The sequence below is a fragment of the Hemiscyllium ocellatum genome, chromosome 18 (genome assembly GCF_020745735.1).
Source record: "Hemiscyllium ocellatum isolate sHemOce1 chromosome 18, sHemOce1.pat.X.cur, whole genome shotgun sequence".
Lineage (NCBI taxonomy): Eukaryota > Metazoa > Chordata > Chondrichthyes > Orectolobiformes > Hemiscylliidae > Hemiscyllium > Hemiscyllium ocellatum.
Window position 1 is genome coordinate 29,576,576 of NC_083418.1, and position 26,787 is coordinate 29,603,362.

The 26,787-nt window shown below is 40.2% G+C and overlaps 1 protein-coding gene across 2 annotated transcripts in view; it reads left to right on the forward strand.

The window, feature by feature from the left end:
• Positions 1 to 1,956: 1,956 nt before the first annotated feature.
• The window catches only part of LOC132824388 (anoctamin-9-like), a 128,344-nt gene continuing 103,513 nt past the window's right edge, over positions 1,957 to 26,787 (forward strand). For both annotated transcript variants that reach the window (XM_060838810.1, XM_060838811.1), the window contains exons 1-3: positions 1,957 to 2,221; positions 21,619 to 21,687; positions 26,515 to 26,628. In XM_060838810.1, coding sequence (XP_060694793.1) covers positions 2,213 to 2,221; positions 21,619 to 21,687; positions 26,515 to 26,628 — 192 coding nt within the window. In that variant the 5' untranslated portion in view covers positions 1,957 to 2,212. The remainder of the gene's footprint in view (positions 2,222 to 21,618; positions 21,688 to 26,514; positions 26,629 to 26,787) is intronic.

Consider the following 26,787-nt stretch of genomic DNA (forward strand, 5'->3'; position numbering starts at 1 on the left):
TTTTAGCTGTAGCAGGCAAAAGCTGTTTGGGGGTCCCAGAGGGTTGGAAATTTCAGTAAAGGATTCCTAGCTGCTACTTTCAGGAAATTTCAGCGAAGGATTTCTAGCTGCTACTTTCTCTGAATTATCTCTTGATGTTGTTTCCTCCTGGATTGGAGAACTGCATGTAAGAACCTGTGTCTGAATTTACCTTTTTGCCAAGGGGTTGTTTATTGGATGTTACAAGATTGGAACAGTTAATTAGTAATAGATACAGTATCAATTATAGTGTTAAGATTTCATAAGTTGTTATTCTAAATTCCTCTTTCTTTTGTTGTATTTTAACTATAGTGTTTAAATAAATTGTTTTGCTTAACATTGAGTATTTTGACCAGTCGCATCACATCTGGGACACATACTTCACATGAGAAAAAGTTAGGGTCTAGGCTGCCTTCTTAAAATATTTTGAGGTGGTCTGGTCTGGTCCATTACAGACAGGAAAATAATTGGGTTGAAGTGTTTAGTTGGCGAGGTACTGTGGATGGCAGTGGTTGGTTATGGATAATATCAAGAAGAATTTTGAATCTGGAATGTTCTGAATGATCTTCAGTCTACATTCGGTAACGTAGTGGATTCCTTGCTGTCCTGGATAGACTCAGATTCAGACTTCATTCCTGGAGCTGGCAATTCAATGGTGTCAGTGAATGTCAATGTGAAGTGACAAAAGCAGATTTCCCTTTACTTCATTAGGTTTCTAATTCCACATAAGTTTGGCACAAGAAGCATATTACGCGTTTCTGCTATTGGATGCTTACAACCTATTTGATCATGGGCATTTTATGAGCCTCGTAGGACATGGTGAATAATTCTGACTTCATCATAGGATAGTGGGAGAATGCAAGAGAAGGTCAGAATAGAGATAGGAACCAAAGCAGAGGACTCACTGGAACTAAAGCAGAAGACTCATTGACAATATATGTGCACAAGTTGGTATCTGTAATGAACCCAATTTTGTAGCAGGGTGTGATGATACTATGGCGCTAAGAGGTGTATTTTGTCCTGGTTTATTTTGAAGAGAGGATTTAAGGCAGAGATGCTGACCTGTCTATTGAAAGCCCTTAAAGTACACAGCTCGTGAGGCCTTAGAGATTTTTTTTAAAAAGTTGCGTCAATGGAAGCAGCCTGAATGGAGGGGTCAAACTGCCACACAAACAGGATTTTTCATTTCAGTAGCTGTTGTTGCTGGAGTCTCAGCAGGGTTGGAACCTGCAGTACATTTCTTTGGGCTATCCTGTTTCACAGTTTTCCCTTGATGTCTTTCTCTCTGGGTAGCAAAGTTGCATGTGGAGACTATCTATTTTATTGACTTTGCCAAGGGTTTGTTGATGGGATGTTACTATATTACTATACTACTGTTGCTTTGCAGTAAAATAATCTATTGTTTTGTTAAGATTTCCAATAGAGTTGTTATTCCAATTTCTTCTTTCTGTTGTTGTATTTTAACTATATGTATGAATAAAGTGTGTTTTGCTTCAAATTGAGTTGCGTACGGAATGAAATGCCCTTACTTGCCTTTACAACAAGAAAAAGTTAGGTCTTTATCTTCTTAATAATATTATGAGGGCGTCTGATCTGGTCCATATCACAGGAGTCAGAATTTATCTGACCATCCTAATATTTTTGCGAGAATATACTTCATTCATAAAATTTCCATAAGTTCATTCCAAAATAAACTGCCTTAAAAATTATGATAAGTACAAATACAATTGAACTTGTCACCTTCTTAGGTACTCAATGCAATTGTCACATATTTCGGATTTACAATTAGACGTGTCAGGCACGCAGCTATGTTGGAAGTAAATGCCTGTGATCCTTTCCTGGTGAACACCCGGCGCGCAGAACAGGTACAACACTGCGATTAGACGCTTATATTCTTGTGCCTCGGGTCTGGAATGAGGAAGTTGTAGTTGGGAAACGTGAATGCTGATAAGGCGTTTCTCAGGAATCGTGGGGCTGCCTAACCACACCAAAAAAAAAGTTTCGAGGCGTATTTGATTGTTTTGGGCATGATACAGATGTATCAAAAAGGGGGACGCTGGTGAACTTTGACTGTACATGGAGGGAGGCACTTACATGTTACTAATGACACGGAACTGGCTGGGAATCGGCAGGATTTAGGTACATGTGTACCTTTGGGTAAAGCATTCGTCGTTCGAGATTACAGCCAGAGACTATGGAACAGGTAAAAACAGATAATTAAAATGTTTTATTTACATCTCTTGTCGGAGAACAGCGGCCACGAACTCTTTAATGCAGGGCACCCGAGTACGGACAAGCTTTGAAGTTAAAAAGTAAGGCAGAAGCAGGAACGTTCAACTCACTTTCTTGCGAGAAAATTCAACTTCTTAGTTTCACTTTTAGTTATAAAGACACTTAGCAAAATTAAATTGCCATTAAGTTCGAAAATTAGTTTCGATGTTGCCAGGCATAAAAGGACATAGTTCACATGCTTGTAGGTGTAGACGGCCTATTTTGAGCAACTGATTTGTTGGGAAGGGTTCGGAATGGATCTGGGTTGTGTCTGGAACAGGAGTCTGGAAAGCAGGTTTCTCTTGGCTGAGCTAGACTCAGTTACTTCTGAGGCGAAAGTGAGGACTGCAGATGCTGGAGATCAGAGTGTGGTGTTGAAAGAGCACAGCTCCAAATCATGACAGCATGTCAGGCAGCATCCGAGGGGCAGGAGAATCAACGTTTCGGGTATAAGCCCTTCATCAGGAATGACTCATTCTTGACCTCATTCCTGATGAAGGGCTTATGCCCGAAACGTCGATTCTCTGCTCCTCGGATGCTGCCTGACCTGCTGTGCTTTTCCAGCATCACACTCTCGATTCAGTTACCTATGAATTTGATCGGGTAATTTAGTGAGGTGTTGCACATGTCCTTAAAGGAGTTGACCTAATATTGCCCCATTAACGCAAAAAAAGGGACCATCACTGGGGTTCCTCACCAACTCCTCCACACTCACGTTTTGTGGAATCGCTGTCTGAGGACAGCAAAAAGGATAGCAAAATGAGAAGAACGTTTACCATGCAACTAAAATTCGATATTTACTCCCCTGTTTGCTGTTCTAATAATTTGCTTTTATCCATGGGTGGTGTTACATAGAGTCAATCACAGAATCCCCACAGTGTGGCCACATGTCCTTCGGTCCAGCAAGTCCACACCAAACCTCCAAAAGTATCCCACCCAGATCTATTCCCCTACCCTATTACCCTCCATTTACTCCTGACTAATGCACCTAACCTCCACATCCCTGAACATTATGGGCAATTTAGCACAGCCAATTCACCTGACCTGTACATCTTTTGATTGTGGGAGGAAACTGGAGCACCCGGAGGAAACCCACACAGCCATGGGGAGAATGCGCAAACTCCACACAGTCACCCGAGCTAGAATCAAACCTGGGACCCTGGCACTGTGAGGGAGCACTGTTAACCACTGAGCCACCATGCGATGGAGGAAAGTGCTCGACCTGTTTAATTTCATATTTCCAGAAAATTATGCCTCTATTTTTCTTTTAAAATAAGTCCAATGCAGTCTCAGGCACCATATCTGATACCAGGACATGGTTGTTTAGCCATTTGCATTATAACATTATAGATAAACCTCAGCACAGCATTTCAAAGATTGGGTAAGAGGAGTTCTTAGCTCTGCCAGAGAATATGATGCAAATTCGATCATTGTTTTCATTGGGAACATGGAATATTCAGGTTGTTAAATGCTGGATTTGCATGATGCAATTGATTATAAACTCACTGATACAGATTGTGAACACACGATCTGAGGAAAAATGTTCAATGAGTTTCAAGCAAGACTGCAGTTTAGAATGATTTCAATTTGCACAAAGATAGATATTTGATAGAGTCCCAATGAAAATTACTCATGCATCTTAATAAATATTCAGCCAATGAATAGGATTATGTGAAGAAGGGATGAGATGGATACTTCAAGGGAAACATGGACAGAAGTTTCAAGTTCAATGTGGTGGTGGATTTGAAACCAAAAGAGAAATGCTGGAAAATTTCAGCAGGTCTGGCAGCATCTGGAAGGAGAGAAAAGAGCCGACGTTTTGAGTCTGACTGACCCTTTGTCCAGTGGTGGTGGATTTGCTGGGTAGGAATGTGTCAGTGGCTCTTCACAGACTGCTTGATTCTTTGTTTTATTTGCAAAAGAAAATTTTGAACGATGCACATAAGGTGTCTGATCCACTAGCCTTTGCTGAAAGTTCTGCCCAGATGCCCCAATGCTGCAGGGAGTTGGTATTTACAGTGCCAATTACTTAGATAAAGTTGATTATTAGAAATGTGGGACTTGATACATTTCTGGACTATTGTTTGGGAATTAGGGACTATTTAGGTAGAGTCTAGAAAAGAGATTGCATGTTGTATGCAGAAAGAATGAATGCAATCAACTGAATGTCTTTTGCTCACTTTATAATTTTCTCTTCTCAGGTTTTGCTGTGGTTGTTTTGTGGTTAGACTATAAGAATAACTTGCACAGTGCTTTTCACTAAATGATTGACATAAATTACATAATGAGATAGATGAAATGAGGTATTAAGAGAGGAAAGTGAGGCAGAGAGAGAGAGAGAGAGAGAGAGAGACATACACACACACACAAGTAGAGAAATTCTAAAGCTAAGGCCACTTCCTCCTAAATATTTTCCCACTATAATCCCTTATAGTTGCTTATTGGGATTTCTGGGTGAGGACTCAGCATGGGAGCAGGAGTTGGAGAAGAGCCCTCAGATGGAGAGCAGGGAAGGGCAAAGTTCCTTGGTGACCATTGCTACCTTAAAGCTCACAACCCCAACATTTCAACTCCAGCCTGTTTTGGTGCTGACACTTATGCTGGGTGTTTTGGCTTAAGGCCCATGCAAATAAAGGCATATAGCTACTAAGTGCAGAGTGTTTAAAATTAGGAAAATTCCAGAAATAGTGGAGGTGACAGCGTAGTAATAATGTTACTTGACTAGCAATTCAGAAGTCCAGGCCAATGTTCTGAGGACATAGGTGAATCTCATCACAATAGATAGTGAAATTTGGATTCAATGAAATCTGGAAGAAGAGCTAACCTAATGGCAACCATGTACCTGTAATCACAGTTGATTGTCATAAAAACCCATTCTGTTCACTCATGTCCTTTAGAGAAGGAAATTTGTCATCCTTACTTGGTCTGGCCTACATGTGACTCCAGATCCATAACAATATATTTGATTCTTAACTGCCCTCTGTGCAGTTCAGGGCAATAAATGATGGCCTAGCTTGTGATGCCAGTAGCCAATGAATTAATTTTTAAAAACGTTACAATTGGATGACTGCGGTTATGAGGGTTGTGGGGCTGGACAGTAGAAAAAACTTAATGAAAATAAATATAGGTCTCTTACAGTCAGAAACAGGGAAAGTTATATTTGGGAACAAAGAGATATCAGGGCAATTAAGTACCTACTTCTGTCCTGTCTACGCAAAGGAGCACACAATAACATCCCAAGAACATTGGGAAACACAAGGTCTAGTGAGGGTGAGTAAATGAATTAAATTATTATTAGTAGGGAAATGGTGTTGAGAAAATTAATGGGATTAAAGGCAATAAATCCCAAGTTTTGATAATGTACATCTAAAGGACAGTGTACTTAAAAAAGTGGCTGTAGAGATTGGGGATACATTGGTGGTCATCTTTCAACAGACTCTGGAATAGTTCCTATGCACTGGAGGGTTGCTCATGTAGCTGCAGAGATCAGTGTTTAGATTAGATTACTTGCAGTGTGGAAACAAGTCCACACCGACCCTCCGAAGAGCAACCCACCTAGACCCATTCCCCTACATTTATCCCTTCACCTAACCCTATGGGCAATTTAGCATGGCCAATTTATCTAACCTGCACATTTTTGGACTGTGGGAGGAAACCCATGCAGACATGGGGAGAATGTGCAAACTCCACACAGATAGTTGCCTGAGGCGGGAATTGAACCCGGGTCTCTGGCGCTGTGAGGCAATTGTGCTAACCACCGTGCCACCGTGCCACACAGTTATTCACAATGTATAATAATGAATTAAATGAGGGATCTAAATGTAATATTTCCAAGTTTTTAGACAACGCAAAGTTTGTTGGATTAGTTATCAGGAGAGTGCAGAGATGTTTTAATGTGATATGGACAAGTTGAATGAATGGGAAAATGCATTACAGATGCAGTGCACTATGGATATATGTGATGTTATCCACTTTCGTGACAAACACAGGAAGGCAAATTATTATTCAAATGGTGATAGATTTGAAAAGGATAGGTTGCAATGAGAATTGGCTGTCCTTGTACACCAGGCAGTGAAAGTAAGCAGGCAAGTGCAGCAGGCTGCGAAGAAAGCAAATGGCATGTCAGCTTTCATAGTGAGAGGGATTGAATGCAGGAACAGGCATGTCTTGTTACAACTGCTCAGAGTCTTGGTGAAACTACACTGGTGAATTGTGTGTAATTTTGATCTCCTTATCTGAGGAAGAATATTCTAGCTATTGAGGAAATGCAACAAACTTTAGCAGACTGATTCCTGGGATGGCTGGGCAGATGTGTGAAGACAGACTGGATCATTTAGAACTATATTCACTGGAATGTAGAAGAATAGGGAGGGAATCTAGAAACCTATAAAATTCTAACAGGACTAGACAGAATAGATGCAGGCAAGATGTTCCTGATCACCAGAGAGTCAAGAACCAGAAGTCACAGTCTAAGGATACAGAATACAGGTTCATGAGAATTGTACCAGGAATGAAGGGCTTAACATATGAGGAACGTCTGAGGACTCTGGGTCAATATTCAATGGAGTTTAGCAGGGTGGTGGGAATCTAATTGAAACTTACAGAATACTGATGGCCTGGACAGAGTGGATGTTGGGAAGTTGTTTCCATTGGTAGGGGAGACTAGAACCTAAGGGCACAGCTTTAGAATAAAGAGAAGACCTTTTAGAAGGGAGATAGGTAGAAACTTCTTCAGCCAGAGATTGGTGAATTTATGGAATTCACTGCCACAGAAGGCTGTGGAGGCCAGGTATATTGAGGCATGTTTAATTCTGAGATAGATAGATTCTTGATTGTCAAGGGGATCAAGGGTTATGGGGAGAAAGCAGGAGAATGGGGTTGAGAAACTTATCAGCCATGATTAATTGGCGCAGCAGATTTGATGGGCTGAACCACTGTGCGGACCACTGTTGTTTGTGCTGTACATAAATGATCTGAAGGAAGGTATAGGTGGCCTGATTAGCAAGTTTGCAGATGATGCTACAATTGGTGGGGTAGCAGACAGTGAAGAGGACTGTCAGAGAATGCACCAGAATTTAGATGCATTGGATAATTGGGTAGAGAAGTGGCAGATGGAGTTCAATCCAGACAAATGTCAGGTGAGGCATTGTGGAAGATCCAATTCAAGAGCAAACTATACAGTAAATGGAAAAGCCCTGGGGATAATTGATGTACAAAGAGATTTGGGAGTTCAGATCCATTGTACCCTGAAAGTGGCAATGCAGGTTGATAGAGTGGTCAAGAAGGCATACGGCATGCTTTCCTTCATCAGACAGGGTATTGAGTACAAGAGTTGGCAGGTCATGTTACTGTTGTATAACACTTTGGTTTGGCCACATTTGGAATACTGCAAACAGTTCTGGTCACCACATTAACAAAAGGATGTGGATGCTTTGGAAAGGGTGCAAAGGAGGTTCACCAGGATGTTGCCTGATACGGAGGACACTAGCTATGAAGAGAGGTTGAGTAGGTTAGGATTATATTCATTAGAACGATGGAGGTTGAGTGGGGACTGATTGCGATCTACAAAATCACGAGAGGTATAGACAGGGTGGATATCAAGAAGCATCTTCCCAGAGTGGGGGACTCAAGTACTAGGGGTCATGAGTTCAAGGTGAGAGGAGAAAAATTTAAGAGAGAAATGCGTGGAAAGTTCTTTACGTAGAGGGTTGTGTGTGCCTGAAATGTGTTGCCAGTGGAGATGGTAGAGGCGGGCACGATAGCAGCATTTAAGATGAATCTAGACAGATACATGAATGGGCAGGAATTAGAGGGATACAGATCCTTAGGAAATAGGTGACAGGTTTAGATAGATGATCTGGATCGGCGCAGGCTTTGGAGGGCTGAAGGGCCTGTTCCTGTGCTGTAACTTGCTTTGTTCTTTGAATGGCCAAAATTCTGCTCCTATGTTTTACTCTATCCAATGTTCCATTTTTCTATGTAGTACAATGATAGGAGGGGTCAAAGCAATGGAGAGATTTGAAAATAAGGATAACATTTTCAAATCAATGTATTACTTGACTGGGAGCCAATTTAGGGCAGTGTGCAAATGGTCAAAAGTTGAACAGAACTTAGTGTGATTTAGGGTATGAACAGGAGAGTAGTGGATGAACTCAGTTTACAGTCAGTCAATTGTGCAAGACCATCCAGGAATATGTTAAGGTAATTGAGTTGAAGGGTAAATTAGGGGTTTCAGCAACGGTGAACATGGATGGTGCTGTTAAGGCAGAAATAGAAATTAGTGAGAGCACAAACTGAGACTCAAGCTCAGTTCGAGGTATAACACGATAGTTCAGTTCACATGCAACCCCATGTTATAAGAAAATCATGTAATAGCATTTAAACTAATGTGGCTGGAATTGTGTTATAACTAACCCATGCTTTAAAAGTTTGTGTTTTAGAAACAGTGTCACTAATTCGTCAATCGTATTATAGCAAATTTGCATTAATGAAATGTACATTATAGCAGAACAATTTGTAGTCTGTTATTGGTCACAGACAGTTGTCCAAGAAAGTAATGGAGTTGGTAGCTAGGAAACCGAATTTGAAATGGGGACTTACACCAAGAACTTCAGTCCTTTCAATATTTAATTTGCGGAAACTAATGCTGACTCAGTACTGGATATTAGATAAGAAATCAGATAACTTGGCAACAAGAAGGAATCAAGATAGGTAGTATTTTGGTAGAGCGAGGTGTAGTCAAGTTATATGAAAACTAATGCTGGGCTTTTGGATGATGTTGCTAAGGAATGACACATAGGTGAAATTGGAAAGGACCAAGCATAGATTTTAGGACAACATCAGTGATGTTGGAACAAGTGAAACCATTGCAAGTAACACTCTGGATATAGTTAGATAGGTAAGAATGGAACCAGGTGGGAACAAATCCACTCAGTTGGCAGACAGTAAAGGATTATTGGTCAAAATTGTAATGTAATATGTATCAAAGGCTGCACTCAGATATAAATGAGGAAGTAGAGTTCATCTTTGCCAACCAAAGGATGTTGTTTGCAACTTTGATTATAACGTTTTCAGTGCTGTAATAGGATTGGAGGAATTAAAACCTGGATTTCTTGAAGAATGGAGATGGTGGTGCTATAGTTTAGCCTTTTGGTAAAGTATGCATATACTATGTTTAAAATCTTGAAAGTTTTGGATTGAAGTGAAGCCACGTCTTATCGTGTAGTATTTTGCTAATAGGAACTTCATAATAGGAAATTAGCATTTCGAACATATTAACTCAGGAGGATGTCATATCAAATTACAATTACATTGTTCTTCTCATATTTAAAAGCACACATTTACAGAGAAGGGAATGAATTGAACACTAAATGGCTTGTAATGAAAAGGTAAATCGAGCTTCAAAGGTAGGACTGAGAAATACGATCACTGAACATTTGAAATCAATTAGAAAGGGGATAAGTAAAGGTGAGGATAATGTATAACCATTCTGAAAGATAGACTCCAATGACTTAAAGAGTAGTTATCACTTAACGAACAAAGGAACTGAGGAATAGGAACATCCCAGAAGAATTAAGGATAAAAGGAGAGACATTGTTAACCAATCTGAAGTGTTGGGCTAGATTTAATATGGGCATTGAGGATCTCTCCCACCTGTTAGAAATCAATGGAGATGTACATGCTGCTTTGACCTGAGTGGCTTGATGAAATTAACTGGATAGTGTTGGTCCTTCCCTAGGATTACTGGGAGCAGGTTTCCCAATTCCTGCAATCTAATCGGAATCAGTAGCTCTCATGGTGCCACTGGTTGTGATGGCTTCTGCAGGAAATGCTACGAGGACCTATCCCAAAAAGGAGGCCTCCAGGGAGCACAAAAAGCCATTTAATTCGCATTTACTCCTTAGCACTACCAAATGGATAATTGGCATCAATTGGCTCATAAATGAGTAATTGACATCCTAATATCATCTTCTTCTTCCCTCCCTATATTAATCATGGGAGGCTTTCCCTTTGTTGGTAGACTGATCTACAGCCTGTCTGGCAATTAAATGGGCTTGATGGCTATGCTTCCTGTCACGACAGGTTGGATTAAATTCTACCTGCTGGGTCTATTTCTCTCATCGAACATGTCATCCACTACCTCTTTCAGAAATCTGTAGGGACTATCCCCTCTGCAATATCCTGGATCATTCCTCAATAGCCTTCCAACTCCCTGTTCATGTTCCATGCCACTTCCCTGAAATACAACACCTGGTTTTTCACCTCCAGCTACCCAGCACCCCAAGCTCTCTTTTTAGGTGAATCAACAATTTATCTGTTCCTCTTTAATTTGTTTATGATATTATCTGTTCGTAATCTGGTCTTCTCTATAGTGGGGTTGTCAAACACAGACTGAAAGAGATGTATGTGGAAGATACCTCTGCTCAATCCATGAGCATGACCTTGAGCTCTTTTTCCATTAATTTTAAGTCTCTTCCCTACTCCCATTCTGACCTTTCTGTCTTGTCTTTCTAGACTTTCAAGTGAAGTTTAATGGAAATTTGAGGGATAACACAACATCTGTCGTTTAAGCACTTTAGTCTTCTGGACTAATTTTGAGTTCAATAATTCAGATCCTTTCTACTGCTCTCAACTTTTTACATGATAATCTGTTTTGTTACCTAATTTCTCTCCTACCTCCCATTCTATCACAGACCCTACATTGGTTCTTTCCTTACCCCATGCCTCACAACTTTCCTACGTATTCATATACTTGCAACGTAAGTCAGGAAAGAATGCCAAAACAAAAATCTTTCAGAGACCCTTTGGCGCTGAAAATGCTTAAAATCCAAGAGCATCTGTGACATTGTTTTTCTGATTATTAGTAGAGTTCTGAGTGGGATCTGACCTATGGCAAGTGAAGAGGGTAACTCACTGGTTTTAATATTTAATGGTTTAGTAACTTGGCTGTTGAGGAAGGCAGAAGCTCACAAGACTACTGAATCAGCTGATTTTCTGCTTATACAGAGTCTGCACTTCCAACAAGCCACTTTCAATATATTGCTGGCTGTGAGGAACCTTGGTGGTTACAAACAACATATTAAATGCATAAAAACTAACATTGACCTCGGGAATAAAATATGTTCCTCTAAATGCAAAGTTTTATTTATGAATACAGTACAGATAATTACACAGAGCAAGGCTGTTGTATTTAGTGAGTCTCTCTCTTACTATTGTATTTACCAGACAAGATTGGGCAAGTCCAATGTTTGATCTTGATGCATACTGAACTAGTTAGGGCAGTTAGAGTGCTTAGGAATTACTGTGTGCAGGGAACCAGTGTCAGCTAGATTCTCACTTCTGATCACTATTCAATGAATACAGGGCAACCTCCAGTTACTGCAATTTCACTTACCCACAGTTTACCGTGGCCCCAACATATAAAAGTGAACGATCTAGAGCCAGGGACTAGGAGGTTCACATCTCTCTGCGATTTCGGGCTTCCATGGTAGGTCCCGAAACAATTCCTGATGAAGGGCTTTTGCCCTACACGTCGATTTTCCTGCTCCTCAGATGCTGCCTGACCTGCTGTGCTTTTCCAGCACCACTCTAATCTTGACTCTAATCTCCAGCATCTGCAGTACCCAGCTCCGCCTGGAACATATTTCCGAGGAGATTACTGTATACTGGAAAATGTTTGTGCACACATTGGCAGAGAACCAAGATACCCCATACGTAGACTAGCCTATCTGCAAATTCTGTCTAGATTCACAAGTAAAGAATGGTGAGTGTCAAGAGCTTCTCTCAAAAGAAGGCTGCTGCTTTTTCAGCAAGCGAAAGTTTACCCAATGGTAAACAATAAATATCTTCTATATTTATAAGATGAAAATGTAGATTTCAAAATTTCAAAAATGTGTTGCATCATAAGATATGTGATGCACAAACAACAAAACATAAGAATCCTAACCATTCAATTTCCCCTGCCTCCTTATACAATCTTCTTAAACCTTTAACTTATTCAAACATTTTTCCCTTGAGACAATGCAATTATATTATCTTTTCCAGCAATGTGAATAACCTTTACATTAAATGGTTATTAAATGAAACAAAATGACTCCATGCAAACAATCTCGCATTTTGAACTTTGTACTTTTCAATGAATGTCTGTGGAGTATGGTGAGTGTAATGTTTGTCTGTTCATGTGTTGGACATGGAAACATAGAAAATAGGAGCCTAAGTAGATCATTCACCCCTTTGAACTTGCTATGCATCCATTATGACCATCGCTGATCAATCAGCTCAATAGCTTGTTCCTGACTTTTCCCCACATTCTTTGATTCCTTTAGCCCATTTGCTATATTCAACACCTAGTTGAAATCATAACATGGTTTGGCCTTGACTGCATTCTGGGGAACAAATTTCACAGGCTCACCACTCTCTGGGTGAAGAAATTTCTTCTTATCTCAGTCCTAAATGGTTTCCCCATTTCCTAGACAGTGACCACTGGTTCTGGACTCCCCCATCATTGGGAGCATCCTTCCAAAATCCATACTGCCTAGTCCTGTTAGAATTTTCTTGGTTTCATAGACTTCAAATACCAAAGAAACAATACTAATCCTAAAGCCACATTTACTACGATAGAATACTTTTTCTAAGACTGGTTTAATTTATTACAGTCATACTCCACTGGTTTCTTTAAAGCCAACTCATCATTATGTAACAAGACTGCCCCTACACCTAAGTCACAAGCATACGTTGCCATTTTGAAAAGTCTGGAAAAATCAGGGCGGCCAACACTGGTTCATCTATTAGAATTTTGTATTCTGCTGACTATACTACTATGGCTGGTACCTTTTCAAAGGTGCAGTTAAAATACTGAATTGACATACAAATTTCCAGTAAAACCCATTAGACATTGGTAAAACCCATTGGATGTGACAAAAGCAAATATTTCTTTAGCCCTTGATGTTTATGGTACTTACCAATAGATCACTCATAGAAAGGAATAAGGCACCTCCAACCCTATTAATATGGTTTTACAATCACAGAATTGGGAATGACAATAGACAATAGGTGCAGGAGTAGGCCATTCTGCCCTTCAAGCCTGCACCACCATTCAATATGATCATGGCTGATCATCCTTAATCAGTATCCTGTTCCTGCCTTATCTCCATAACCCTTGATTCCACAATCCTTGAGAGCTCTATCCAACTTTTTCTTAAATGAATCCAGAGACTGGGCCTCCACTGCCCTCTGGGGCAGAGCATTCCACACAGCCACCACTCTCTGGGTGAAGAAGTTTCTCCTCATCTCTGTCCTAAATGGTCTACCCCATATTTTTAAGCTGTGTCCTCTGGTTTGGCACTCACCCATCAGTGGAAACATGTTTCCTACCTCCAGAGTGTCCAATCGTTTAATAATCTCATATGTCTCAATCATATCCCCTCTCAGTCTTCTAAACTCAAGGGTACGCAAGCCCAGTCACTCCAGTCTTTCAGTGTAAGGTAATCCTGCCATTACAGGAATTGACCTTGTGAACCTCCACTGCACTCCTTCAATAGCCAGAATGTCCCTCAAATTTGGAGACCAGAACTGCACACAGTAATCCAAGTGTGGTCTCACCAGGGCCCTGTACAGCTGCAGAAGAACCTCTTTGCTTTTATATTCAATCCCTCTTGTTATGAAGGCCAGCATGCTATTAGCCTTCTTCACTACCTGCTGTACCTGCATGTTTACCTTCATTGACTGGTGTACAAGGACACCCAGATCTCTCTGTACTGCCCTTTTACCTAAATTGATTCCATTTAGGTAGTAATCTTGCCACCAAAGTGGATAACCATACATTTATCCACATGAAACTGCATCTATGATGTATCTGACCACTCACCAGGTCACCCTGTAATCTCCTAACATCCTCATCACATTTCACCCTGCCACCCAGCTTAGTATCATCAGCAAATTTGCTAATGCTATTACTAACACCACGAAATGAATCTGTTTACATGACTGCATTTATAATTCTGTAGTCCATACAACATTGAATTGATGAGTCCAGTTTAGGAAGTAATTGCTACTCAGGTGAACTCCAACTGCTTTGGCTTGGTTGAATCAAGTGATTTTCCAACACATGATGAATACCTCATTCTATCTGAGCTCTTTTCTCCAAGCTCAACCATTAAGGATGCTGCTTGAGCAGTGCCCAGTCTTCATTTGCCCAGTTCATTGGTCTTGCTAGTTTCTTAACTCCAATATTCTCTTCCCAAACTTTGGTATGGCCTCTGCAATCGTTTTACTGGATTTCAAATTTGGACTCAGATTCTCCCCACTAGAATCTGCATTGGCCTCTAAGTTCCCCCGTTTCAACTGCGTCATTTAAAGCTTATATTGCTACTCTTCTCTTTCCCTTTACGTTATTTTCATTTACATTGTCATCTCCCTCTCCCTTTCTTTGTTTTATGCTGTATGACTTTATGTCTTTTTTTTTGACATTGAGAATTAGTTCCTTCATTTTCTCTTCATGCTCAAGCTGCTTTAACCATAACCCAATACTACCTGTTACTGATGTGTCACTACCCAGAGTGGCAGGTCTCACTTGTATTTAACTAACTCCAAATGTCATACTTACACTTCCAATATCTCTGCCAGGCAGTGCTACCTTCAGTTCGTACTAATTCCATCAGCTTGGGCTTTGAAAATTCACTTATGATAGCTGAGGACAACTCTGCCACCTGCAGGAAATCCTTTGCCGTTTCCAGGGCCATTTCTTAAATGCAGTACAGAATATGGCGTTCTCCTTGCCAGTGTTATTTACTAATGCTACACCATCATTGTCTCAATTTTAAAGTTAATTCCAGTAAGAGTGCCCAAATCTTGTCATGCCTCACTGGGGTAGCATTCTTGAAATGATAAGTTAAATTTTTTTAGAAGCTCGCAAAATCCACAACTTACCAGTCAAATTCCACAATTTACATTCCATGTTTCTATTCTTAACAAGAGCTACTATTTATAAAAATAAGTAGTTTCTAACTACAGATAAACAACAATGAATTATTGACATATAATTGTAACAGTTAAAACACCACTAGCCACACATATAGACAGACACAATCAGACAAAAGAAAATTGGTGTTATGTGTGAAAGGAAAATCTTGGGAAGCAGCCCAATGGCCCCAGTCCACTGTATTGGTTGAGAGATTATTTTGCTTGCCAGGAGCTGCAGTTCTTCAATCTATCTTCTCTAAGTCCTTCACAGTAGGCGCAGGTAATTAATACATTAACTAGAAATAAACTGGCTTTCTTTAGACTTTAGGTATTGTACTAGAGAGAAAGTCATACTGCCTCCCTTCTGTAGGTCAAAGGCTTCTGCCAGTATCCTTCACACCCATAAGCTGTTCAGTTATCAATCAGATTGTTGTTGTCAGACTTATGCCTTTGTCATCCACAACTGGTCACAACTCCACAAGCTAATTGATTACTTGTTGCCAGTTGAATCTCCCTTTTTATGCATCCCCTAGAGCTGGCCCGTCGACAAATAATTGTTCTCCCTCACTGTCTGAACAAAGAAGCAGTGTAAACTTGACTTACAATGAGTTTCAGTGCCTTGCTTTTTAGAAATGTAGCAAATCCTTCTATAGTCCTTGGTGTTAAGACAGTCACAGAATCACCACTGAATCGACACAGCAAGGAAGAAGTCCATTCAGCCCATCATGCCTGCACTGGCTGTTTAAAAAAACATCTTTACCTAATGCCAATCTCCCACTTTTTCTCCAAACTCTTGCATACTGTTCAAGTAATCAACCAGTGCTATTTCCAGTCCTTTTCCCATTTCAGTCCTCACTCAAAACTTTAGAAAAATAAAAAGATATGATATGTACAAATAAGTCTTGACTTTATCAGAAACAAAATTTTATTGGGACTATTTTTGTAATACAAAGTTGATTCATGAAATCAGTTATTCATGGAGAATGCCATTGGACATGCCTATAAATTGCCAGGAAAGCAGAAATTCAGTAGATAAACTCTGCAACAAGATGCTAGTTATAACCAATCTACTTTTAGATTTCAACAGAAGTGACAGAATATTGACTTATTATTTTAGCAACTAAACTAAAGCTTCCAATACACAAGTCCGAAATATCTGGAAATCTGATTCCGGTTTTACATCGACTTCAAGGCAAAATAAAATCAGGTGTATGGATGACCTGCTTTCTTCTCACTTTACATCAAATGGGTAATTATAAATCACAATGTGTCCAAAGATCTTCAGGATGGGAATCTGCCTGTTTACTCAATTACCCCAAGTTGACATCACCCGTAACTTGACAGACAGCTGACAACGCTGTTAAGGCACCCTGAGATTTTTGATGGTCTAAAGAAAAAAATCAATGTATATTTCTTCAGCTTCTATGGGAACAATAGTAAGTTTTGAATTAAATAAAAAATAATTTATCCCTTTCAGGATTGCTCATATTAGTCTCAGCATGTTTTGGATCTTTCCAAAAGGTTTGAAGAATTCACCCCAGCTGTTGCGTCACTGTTGTCTCTTCACTGACATATATTAGTTCAGTACAAGATCAGAATTGGGGTCTTTTCTAGTCTGTACAGATTGGTAGTAAAATGGTACATTTATTCAAACAACAGGATGGCACAGTGGCTCAGTGGTTAACACTGCTGCCTCACAGTGCCAGGGATCTGGGTTCGATTCCCACCTTGCGCACCTGTCTATGTGGGTTTCCTCTCACAATCCAAAGATGTGCAGGCCAGGTTAATTGGCCATACTAAATTGCCCATTGTGTTAGGTGCATTAGTCAGAGGTAAACATAGGGGAATGGATCTGAGTGGGTTACTCTTCACAGAGTTAGTGTGGACTTGTTGGGCTGAAGGCCTGTTCCCATACCGTAGGGAATCTAATCTAAAAATATACGTATCTTCCTTTCCTCTACTGAAAATTTTTATTCTCACATGTATAGTTGGATAGTTCTTGAAACCTTGTTTGGACAAAGGAACATTGGACAAAGGAGCATACAAACGAGTAATGTGGCTTCAGAGTTTAGGTGTCTGTATGATGCCAGGTATTTAAGCTGTACATCCCAAAGACTGATGGACCATATCAAATATGTTCCATTGAATATTCACAGTGGAGAGCATATAAAATTTGATTCTTGGTATTAATAATCTTCTCCAACTTAAACCTCAGTATCACAAACTCCCCATACAACAAAACAAATTTTGACTAATTCTGCAAATCCAAGAACTGCTACAAGACAATCTGGTTTCTGTCTTGGCACCAATACCAGCATTCTAGTAACAGCTCCCACATGTGCAGTATGTTCCAAAAATTGCATTTATTGTAATAATAAAGTACAGTGCAAGACTTAGCAGCAGGACTCAGCCTTCAAGCTGATGTCCCATTCAATAAGGATGGCTGATCTGGCTGAGGACTCAACTCTACTTTTCTGTCTGTCCACCGTAACTCTAATGTTCCTGTCTGTTATATCTAAATAACTCAACCTTGAATAAATTCATCCACACAGCCTTCACTGTCCTCAGGGGAAGACATTCGACAGACTAATCATTCTCCAAAATAAAAATATTCTCTTCATATCCATCTTAAATGGGAGACATCTTTGCCTTTCAGTGAGGGGTGGGGGGGAAACAGAGTCCCTATTTCAGGGTCAGGAGAGGGGTCCAATTTAGACAGGAACAAAGAAGATTAGGGAGTGGCCAGGTCTGGGAAAGGGATGCGGAAGATGAAGGGCTGTGCTGGTGGACAGTTTTATACTTGACTAGAACTTAAGCAGATTTTAATTTCTCTAAGTTTTCCTGACTAACCATTAAGCAAAGTGATCCCTCCAAATTCTCTGGTGGTAACTAGAAGTGGTAACCATTCTTGGAACCTTTTAGGCACCAGATAACGGCAGGATAATTGGAAGTTTAACCTTTCTCAGTGGTTCCTGTAGAGTCAGCAAGGACTTCTGGATGGTTCTGTCATGCAACTCTAATTTACACTTCAGCACCACTATCGAACTATTGAAAGAATTGAGCCCATAATCTTAAAATGTGCACTGTAATTTTAGTTGCCACACAAAATGAAACTTTTTTTTATTTGTACATATTTATTGCTTATCTCCCAATGTCCATTAATATATATCAAGAAAAGCAAAGGCTCCAATACCATCCATCTCACTCATTTAGCTATATAGTATAGAAAAATGAACACTCCAGTACAAATCTTCCCCCAGCTTGAAAAATATCCATTGATCATTATTCTATTTTCTATCACTTAATCAGTTTTGTTTCTGTGTTGCTATTTTTAAAAAAAATTGATTTGATTTATTGTTGGCACATGTACGTGAAAAGTTTTGTTTTGTGAACATTACAGGTAGATCATAACAAACAAGGACATATAGATCAGAGGGAGTTTAGACCAAATGAGATATACAAAGTTAGGACTACATAGGAAGTGAACAAAAGCAAGGTCAACATTAGATTTAAAGTTAGAGAGGTCCATTCAATAGACTAATAACAGCAGGGAAGAAGTTGTCCTTGAACCTGTTGGTGCGTGTGCTCTTCTATATCTTTTTCCTGACGGAAGAGGTTGGAAGAGAGTGTAACTTGGGTGGGAGGGGTCTTTGATGATGTTGGCAGCCTTTCCACGGCAACAAGAAGTGTAGACGAAGTCCATAGATGAGAGGTTGGCTTGGGTGATGGCTTGGACTATGCATACAACTTCCTGTAGTTTCTTATGGTCCAGGCAGAGCAGTTGCCGTACCAAGCCGTTATATACCCAGATAGAATGCTTTCGATGGAGCATCTGTAAAAGTTGATGAGGGTCTTTATGGACATGTTGAATTTCTTAGGACTCCTCAGGAAGAAGAGGCATTGTTGTGCCCTCTTGACCATCACATCTACATGGGAGGTTCAAGACAGATTGTTGGTTATCATCACTCCTAGGATGCTTTTGACCCTCTCCACCTCAGCCCCATTGTTGTAGGTAGGAGCATGTCATCCTCCTTTCTTTAAGAAGTCAATGATCAGTTCTTTGGTGGACAGTGAGATACAGAATAGATTAGATTCAATTCGATTCCCCCCAGCGTGGAAACAGGCCCTTCGGCCCAACCAGTCTACACCGACCACCCAGACCCATTTCCCTCTAACTAATGCACCTAACACTATGGGCAAATTAGCATGGCTAATTCACCTAACCTGCACATCTTTGGACTGTGGGAAGAAACCGAAGCACCCGGAGGAAACCTACGCAGACATGAGGAGAATGTGCAAACTCCACACAGACAATCACCTGAGGCTGGAATTGAACCTAGGACATTGGTGCTGTGAGGCAGCAGTGCTAACCACTGAGCTACCGTGCCACCCTTTGGGGATTACTATTCCACCATGACACCAAGCACTCTATCTCCTTCCTGTTTTCTGAATCATCGTCATTGTTTGATATCCAGCCTACAACAGTGGTGTTGTGAGCAAATTTGTAGATAGTGTATTCAATGACTTGTTCGATGAATTAAAACTTTCCTCTCAAGCCTAATGTGTGACACTAAATCAAATGCCTTTTGAAAGTTCATGAACACAGCATCATTAATTTACTCTCATCAAGGCTTTCTGTTGCCTCTTCCAAAAACTCAGCAAGTTAATTAAACATGATTTCCACTTTAGAAATGCATAGAGTCATAGAGTCATAGAGATGTACAGCATGGAAACAGACCCTTCGGTCCAACCTGTCCATGCCGACAAGATATTCCAACCCAATCTAGTCCCACCTGCCAGCACCCGTCCATATCCCTCCAAACCCTTCCTATTCATATACCCATCCAAATGCCTCTTAAATGTTGCAATTGTACCAACCCCCACCACATCCTCTGGCAGCTCATTCCAGACACGTACCACCCTGTGCATGAAAAAATTGCCCCTTAAGTCTCTTTTATATCTTTCCCCTCTCACCCTAAAACTATGCCCTCTAGTTCTAGACTCTCCCACCCCAGGGAAAAGACTTTGTCTATTTATCCTATCCATGCCCCTCATAATCTTGTAAACCTCTATAAGGTCACCCCTAAGCCTCCGATGCTCCGGGGAAAACAGCCCCAGCCTGTTCAGCCTCTCCCCGTAGCTCAAATCCTCCAACCCTGGCAACATCCTTGTAAATCTTTTCTGAACCCTTTCAAGTTTCACAACATCTTTCCGATAGGAAGGAGACCAGAATTGCACGTAATATTCCAACAGTGGCCTAACCAATGTCCTCTACATGCTGACTCTTACTAATCAACCCACCTTTGCCAATGTGGCAACTAATTCTATCCCAAATAATTGTATCTTGAAGCTTCCCCACCAATAAACTTAAACTGACCTAACTAGTCTGTAATAGATGAGCTTAACCATGTGATCTTGATCAAGGCAGTTGTTCGCAAGTTTTAAATCTAAACTACGTCATCAATTTTAAATGAACTTGCTTAAAATGGTGACTCTTCCTCTAAAAGCATATTTTTGAATAGCACTTGTTTTGAAGTTTTAGATTTTCACCTTAGCTTTAATTTTTATTTAAACAGGGAATGAAATCTGTAAATTGTACATTAATTGTGTTAAACTGAATATAGCTGGTGGGTAAGTAAGTTCTGGTGGCACAGTCCTCGTATATTAGCCAGAGGCTCTGGGTTAAAGTCCCACTACAGGGCATGATAGCCCAAGGAAGACACATGCATAATGTGGCAAAACAGGCAGACTTTGTCATTCTGTAAATCTTTCCAATATATTCCAATGGCAGGCTGTATGAGCAAAAGAGATACCTGGTCACCCACTTAATAGAAATTGGAGCCTCTATCATCACTAACCATAGCTCCAAAACTGGGTGTTGTCGCAGCTTTGGATTCCTTGGGGATTTGGTTTGCTGGTGTTGATCAAATTGGTGCCAACAGAGTGATGGGCCTGGGTTGGACCAGGACTTGCCTCCATGCCCTATTTATGGTGGAGGTAAAGAGGCAGTGTCCCAGACATACCTTTAGGTACAGAACTCAACATGTTTACAAGCTCCTTTGGACAATCTACACCTGTGGTTGTTGGGTCCTCTAACAGCTGCTGTCAAGAGGCAGGGTGAAAGCTGAATGTTAATAATGGCGTTGACATTTTGTGCAAGAACATTATTTTCTGTTGCTGTTTATGTTTTTCATCCAAATCTTTTTACACAAGGAATGTTTCATGACATGATGACATAACAGAATAATTCCATCACATTATTCATGAAAAATGGCACAGTTTGTGAAAATTAGTGTCTCAGGCACTTGGGTTACAGGTTTGAACACAGCCCTTAGCCAGTTAATAACTCTCTAATATCTTTATTTGCAGAATGAAATGATTTACATTGTACCCCACAATGAAGAGGAATACCCGCTGCTTGAAGATAATGATATTTTGGTAATTCCTTTTTATTATTTTTTCAAAGATTTAATTAAATCTAATTTGTTTAATTATCGAATACCAATGAAAATAGAAGAGTAACAAATAGAACTAGTTTACATTGTATGTAGAAGAAGAGTAAATGTTTTTTAACTGCTCACTCATTTAACTGTATTCTATAAAAAATTGGCACTTTTTAAAATTTAACCTATTTTTCTAGTGAACCTGTTGAGAAATGTTATTATAAACCTCTGGAGCAAGTGAGACTTGAAGCCAGGAGTAGGGATACTAGCATTGCGCCAGAACAGTACCCCACCTCCCTCCTTTTTCCCTTTCACTCTGGTGCATTGAACCCTGCCATTCAGATACCTCATTAGTTAGAAGACAATTAATACTCTGTAAGACCATAAAACATAGGAGCAGAAGTCGACCATTTAACCCATCAATGTTGAAAAATGTGGTGCTGGAAAAACACAGCAGGCCAGGCAGCATCTGAGGAGCAGGAGAATCGATGTTTCGGGCATAAGCCCTTCTTCACGAATTTATCCCATCAAGTCTGCTCCACCATTCAATTAGATCACAGCAGATCTAACAGTTCTCTCATAATTTTCCAGCCTTTTTCCCGTAACCCTTGATTCCATATTGGTTAAACATGTCTTTCTCATCCTTGAATATATTTGCGACACCTCAGATACTGAAGCAGTCCATGCTCAAATACAACGAAATCTGGACAATATCCAGGCTTGAGCAAGTGGCAAGTAACAGTTATGCCACACAAATGCCAGACAATGACCATAAGCAATAAGAGACACTCTAACCACCGCCTCTTGATATTCAATAGTATTACCATCCTGAATTCCCCACTGTCAACTGCCTTGGGGTTACCACTGACCAGAAATTCAACTGGACTCACCATATAAATACCGTGGCTATAAGAGCAGGTCAAAGGCTTGGGATACCAGGGTGAATAATTCAGTTCTTGACACCCCAAAGTTTATCCATCATCTACAATGCACAAGTCAGGTGTCTGATGAAATACTCCCCACTTGCCTGGATGTGTGCAGCTCCAGCAACACTCATGAAGCTTGACACCATCCAGGACAAAGCAACCCGCTTGATTGGCACCACATCTACAAACGTTCAATCCCTCCACCATCAGCGCTCAGTAGCAGCAGTGTGCAATCTACAAATTGCACCACAGAAATTCACCAAAGATCCTTAGACAGTGCCTTTCAAACCCACAACCACTTCCATCTAGAAGGACTAGGGCAGCAGGTACTTGGGAACACCACCACCACATGCAAATTCAGCTCCAAGCCACTCACCACCCTGTCTTAGAAATACACCACCGTTCCTTCACAGTCAAAATACTGGAATTCCCTCCCTACTGGCATTGTGAGTCAACCCACAGCAAGTGGACTGCAGTGATTCAAGAAGGCAGCCCACTACCAGCTTCTCAAGGACAAATTGGGATGGGCTATCAATGCTGGCCAGCCAGCGATGCCCAAGTCCCACAAATGTATACAAACAAAAATCACTGACCAGGCTCTTCAGCCCTCTGTGATCAAGAATTCTACAGATTCACTACCCTCTGACAGAAGAAATTTCTCCTCATCACTGACTTCTTTTGACAACCTCTAATTCTGAGATTATACTATCTGGTCTTAGATTCTCTCTCAAGGGAACACAACCCTTCTGCACATACCCTGTTAAATTCTTTAAGAATTTTGTATAAATCAATAAGTTTGCTTCTCATTCTTTATAATTTTAATAAGTACAAGCCCAATCTATTCAACCTGTCCTCACATTAGAATCCATACCCCAAATCAACCTAGTGAATATCCATTCTTCCCACCAAAGTGCATAACCTCACATTTTTCCACATTATGTCCATCTGCCAAGTTTTTGCCCACTGACTTTACCTTTCTGTGCAGTCAGGGGAAGTAATGGCCTGGTTGTATTACCGCTAGACTATTAATCCCAAAACTCTAATGTCCTGAGGATCTGGTTCAAATCCCAGATGGTGGAATTTGAATTTAATAGAATATTTGGAATTAAAAAGCTAGAGATCACCATTGTTGGAAAAACCTATCTGCCTCACTATTGTACTTCAGGCAAGGAAATCTGCTATCCTCACTTGATCTGACCTACATGTGATAGATGTTTAATCAATGAGTTTTGACAACTATCTGGGAACAGTGATGAAGACTTGTGCTCCAGAACTTGACATTCCCCAAGCCAAGCTGTTCCAGGACAGTTATATTACTGGCATCTACCTGGCAATGTGGAAATTGCCCAGGTATGCCCTGTGCACAAAACAAAGGACAAATCCAACGCGGCCAATCATGACTCAATTTGTCTACTCTTGATCATCAGTAAAACGATGGAAGGTGTCATCAACAATGCCATCAAGAAGCACCTCATCAGCAATAATCTGCTCACTGATATCCAGTTGGGTTTTCCAGGGCCACTCAGCTCCTGACCTTATTACAGTCTTGTTGCAAACATAAACAAAAGAACTGAATTCCAGAGGGGAGGTGACATCAAGGCGACACTTGACTGGATACAACATAAAGGAAATAATGAAAATCGGGGGCAAATGCTCTGCTAGTTGGAGTCATACCAGCATATAGGAAGATGATTGTGATTGTTGGAGTTCAATCTTAGCCCCAGGACATCTCTGCAGGAGATCCTCAGGATAGTTCCTAGGCTCAATCATGTCCAGCTGCTTCATCAGTGACCTTCTGTCCATTATAGGGTCAGAAGTGCAGATATTTGCACATTGTTCAGCACCATTTCCAACTCATCAGTCCATGTTTAAATGCAACAAGATCTGGATAATATCAGGCTTGGTCTGACAAGTGGCAAATAACATTCACATCACACAAATGTCAGACAATGAGCATCTCCAATAAGAGGTAATGTAACCACCTTTGTCATTTAATGGCATTCCACCACTACCAGTGTCCTGGGGGTTTCCATTGAAAAGAAACTCAACTGGAATAGCCACATGCTGTGCTTTTAAAAGATTAGGAATCTGCAGAGGGTAACTACCTGGCTCCTCAGTGCCTGTCAACCATTTATAAGGCACAAGTTAGGAGTGCGATGAACTGCACCCCACTTGCCTGGATGAGTGTAGCTCCAACATTCAAGAATATTTCAAGTCTTTAAAGTAAAGTTAAGATTGTCAGTTCATAATTAGATTTCCAGTGTTTTTCTTCTCTTTTTCTTAAAAAAGTATTGGTTAAGCATATGATTTGACATTGGTGACTTTTTAATATATAAGAACAAAGTAGGGAATCTAGAACAATTAATTTATAAAAACGATATTGATCACAGCATGGGCTGGAAGCTGTTGGATACCAATGTGATCTAGAGTGAACAGTCCAAGGTAATAAATATCTGGATTACCATTGAGCTATGGGAAAACTGGTATAGAGTAAATATAATGGAGTTAAATGTGTGGTTCAATGATTAGTTTGAGTGGAATGGGTTTCAGTTCGTAAAGAACTTGCACCACTACTTGAATCGAAAGAAGCTGTTCTATTGGGACAAGTGGAAGTTTTGCATGGACCATGCTGATACTAATATACTGGTGAATTGAATAGCTATTTAAATCATACAGTATTTTGGCTTTTAGTACTTTGTGTGGTAGCAAATTCTGCTGGCTCACCATTGTCAGGGTAAAGACAGACTCATTTGGCATTAATCTCACTCTGCAGAAATCTCCCTTCACACTGACTGTTTTCCACACTGACTGTATGGTGCAAAACATCTCTTTCTTATATGGATCTGCTCAGTCAGTTCTTAGATACAACAATCAACACCTCATTCAGACAAAAGATTTCAAAATCTTGAAATATATATCTACGATCAGGCAGCTGCCTCCTTTGATTAAGCTGTTTTAATTCACTTAAAAGCCATTATCCGAATATAACCTTAATTTGAAAACTGAACTTACGGTATACCAGTTAAATTTCTAAGTTAACCAACTTTACAGCAGTATAGTCACTCGGCCTTGGTCTCACTTCACTGAAATCGCCCTCTGAGATGAGGAGAAATTTCTTCACCCTGACAATGGTGAGCCTGTGGAATTTGCCACCACACAAGGTACTCAAAGCCAAAACTGCATGATTTCAAGAAGGTCCAAGGGATCAAAGTAAATGGGAGAAAAACAAGAACAGGCTATTGAGTTAGATGATGGTACCATGATCATAATGATTGGCAGAGGTTGGCTCGAAGCACCAAATAGCCTACTCTCGCTCCTATGTTCACTATTCCTGTGTTCACTGTGACTATGCTCCTTTTATAATCTATACCTCTTATTAAATTCTCCTAAATAAATTAGTAACAAACAGAATATGGCACACAACACTTTGTCTTGTTGAAAGTCCCAGGTCAGTGCATTATACTGAGCTCTGCAGTAAGAAGCCAAAAATAGATTAGACCTTAGAAGTGACCCATCAAACACTTTAAAGTCAGTTTATGATGGATTGGAGCTCTCTCTACATTGTTCAATCATGTATTTTTAGGATGAGGTAAGAAATGGTTCTGCTTACACCGTTGTATTAAGTACTTTAACAATAAAAGGATAAAATTTTGTGTGCATTCCTTCGTCAACCTTGCATCATTGCTTACAACAGGAATTCAAGCTCTTTCTCAGCTGCCACATCCAATACTCAAGTTAGGAGTAATGAGAAGCAAATTAGACCTCCTTCCACTCTACACCAGCCGACATATCCAAGTTAAATGCAATACAAATTTGTTGGGAAATGGAGCTCACTGTAAGAAAAACATTCATTATATGCTGATAGTTTTCTAATTTATGATATTCTTATGTTTCAGAATAAAGTTGACTTTGTCTTAGTAGCACCAAAAGTAGAAAATGGAAAAGACAAAAAGGAAACTAACAGGAAGTGTTATCTGAGAAAAGTGAGAGAAAAAGGCTTTCGGATCATGGTATGTTAATGTGAAGCGTAAATATTAATGTAGAGCAGCCACATGCTTAAATTTAAGAATAACCCCATAATACTTGTAATCTCGAGTTTGTCAGTCTTAGAAATGCAGGTTCCTTGAGGGATAAAATAGATCATCTCCAGAATTGATTGAGAGCATGTG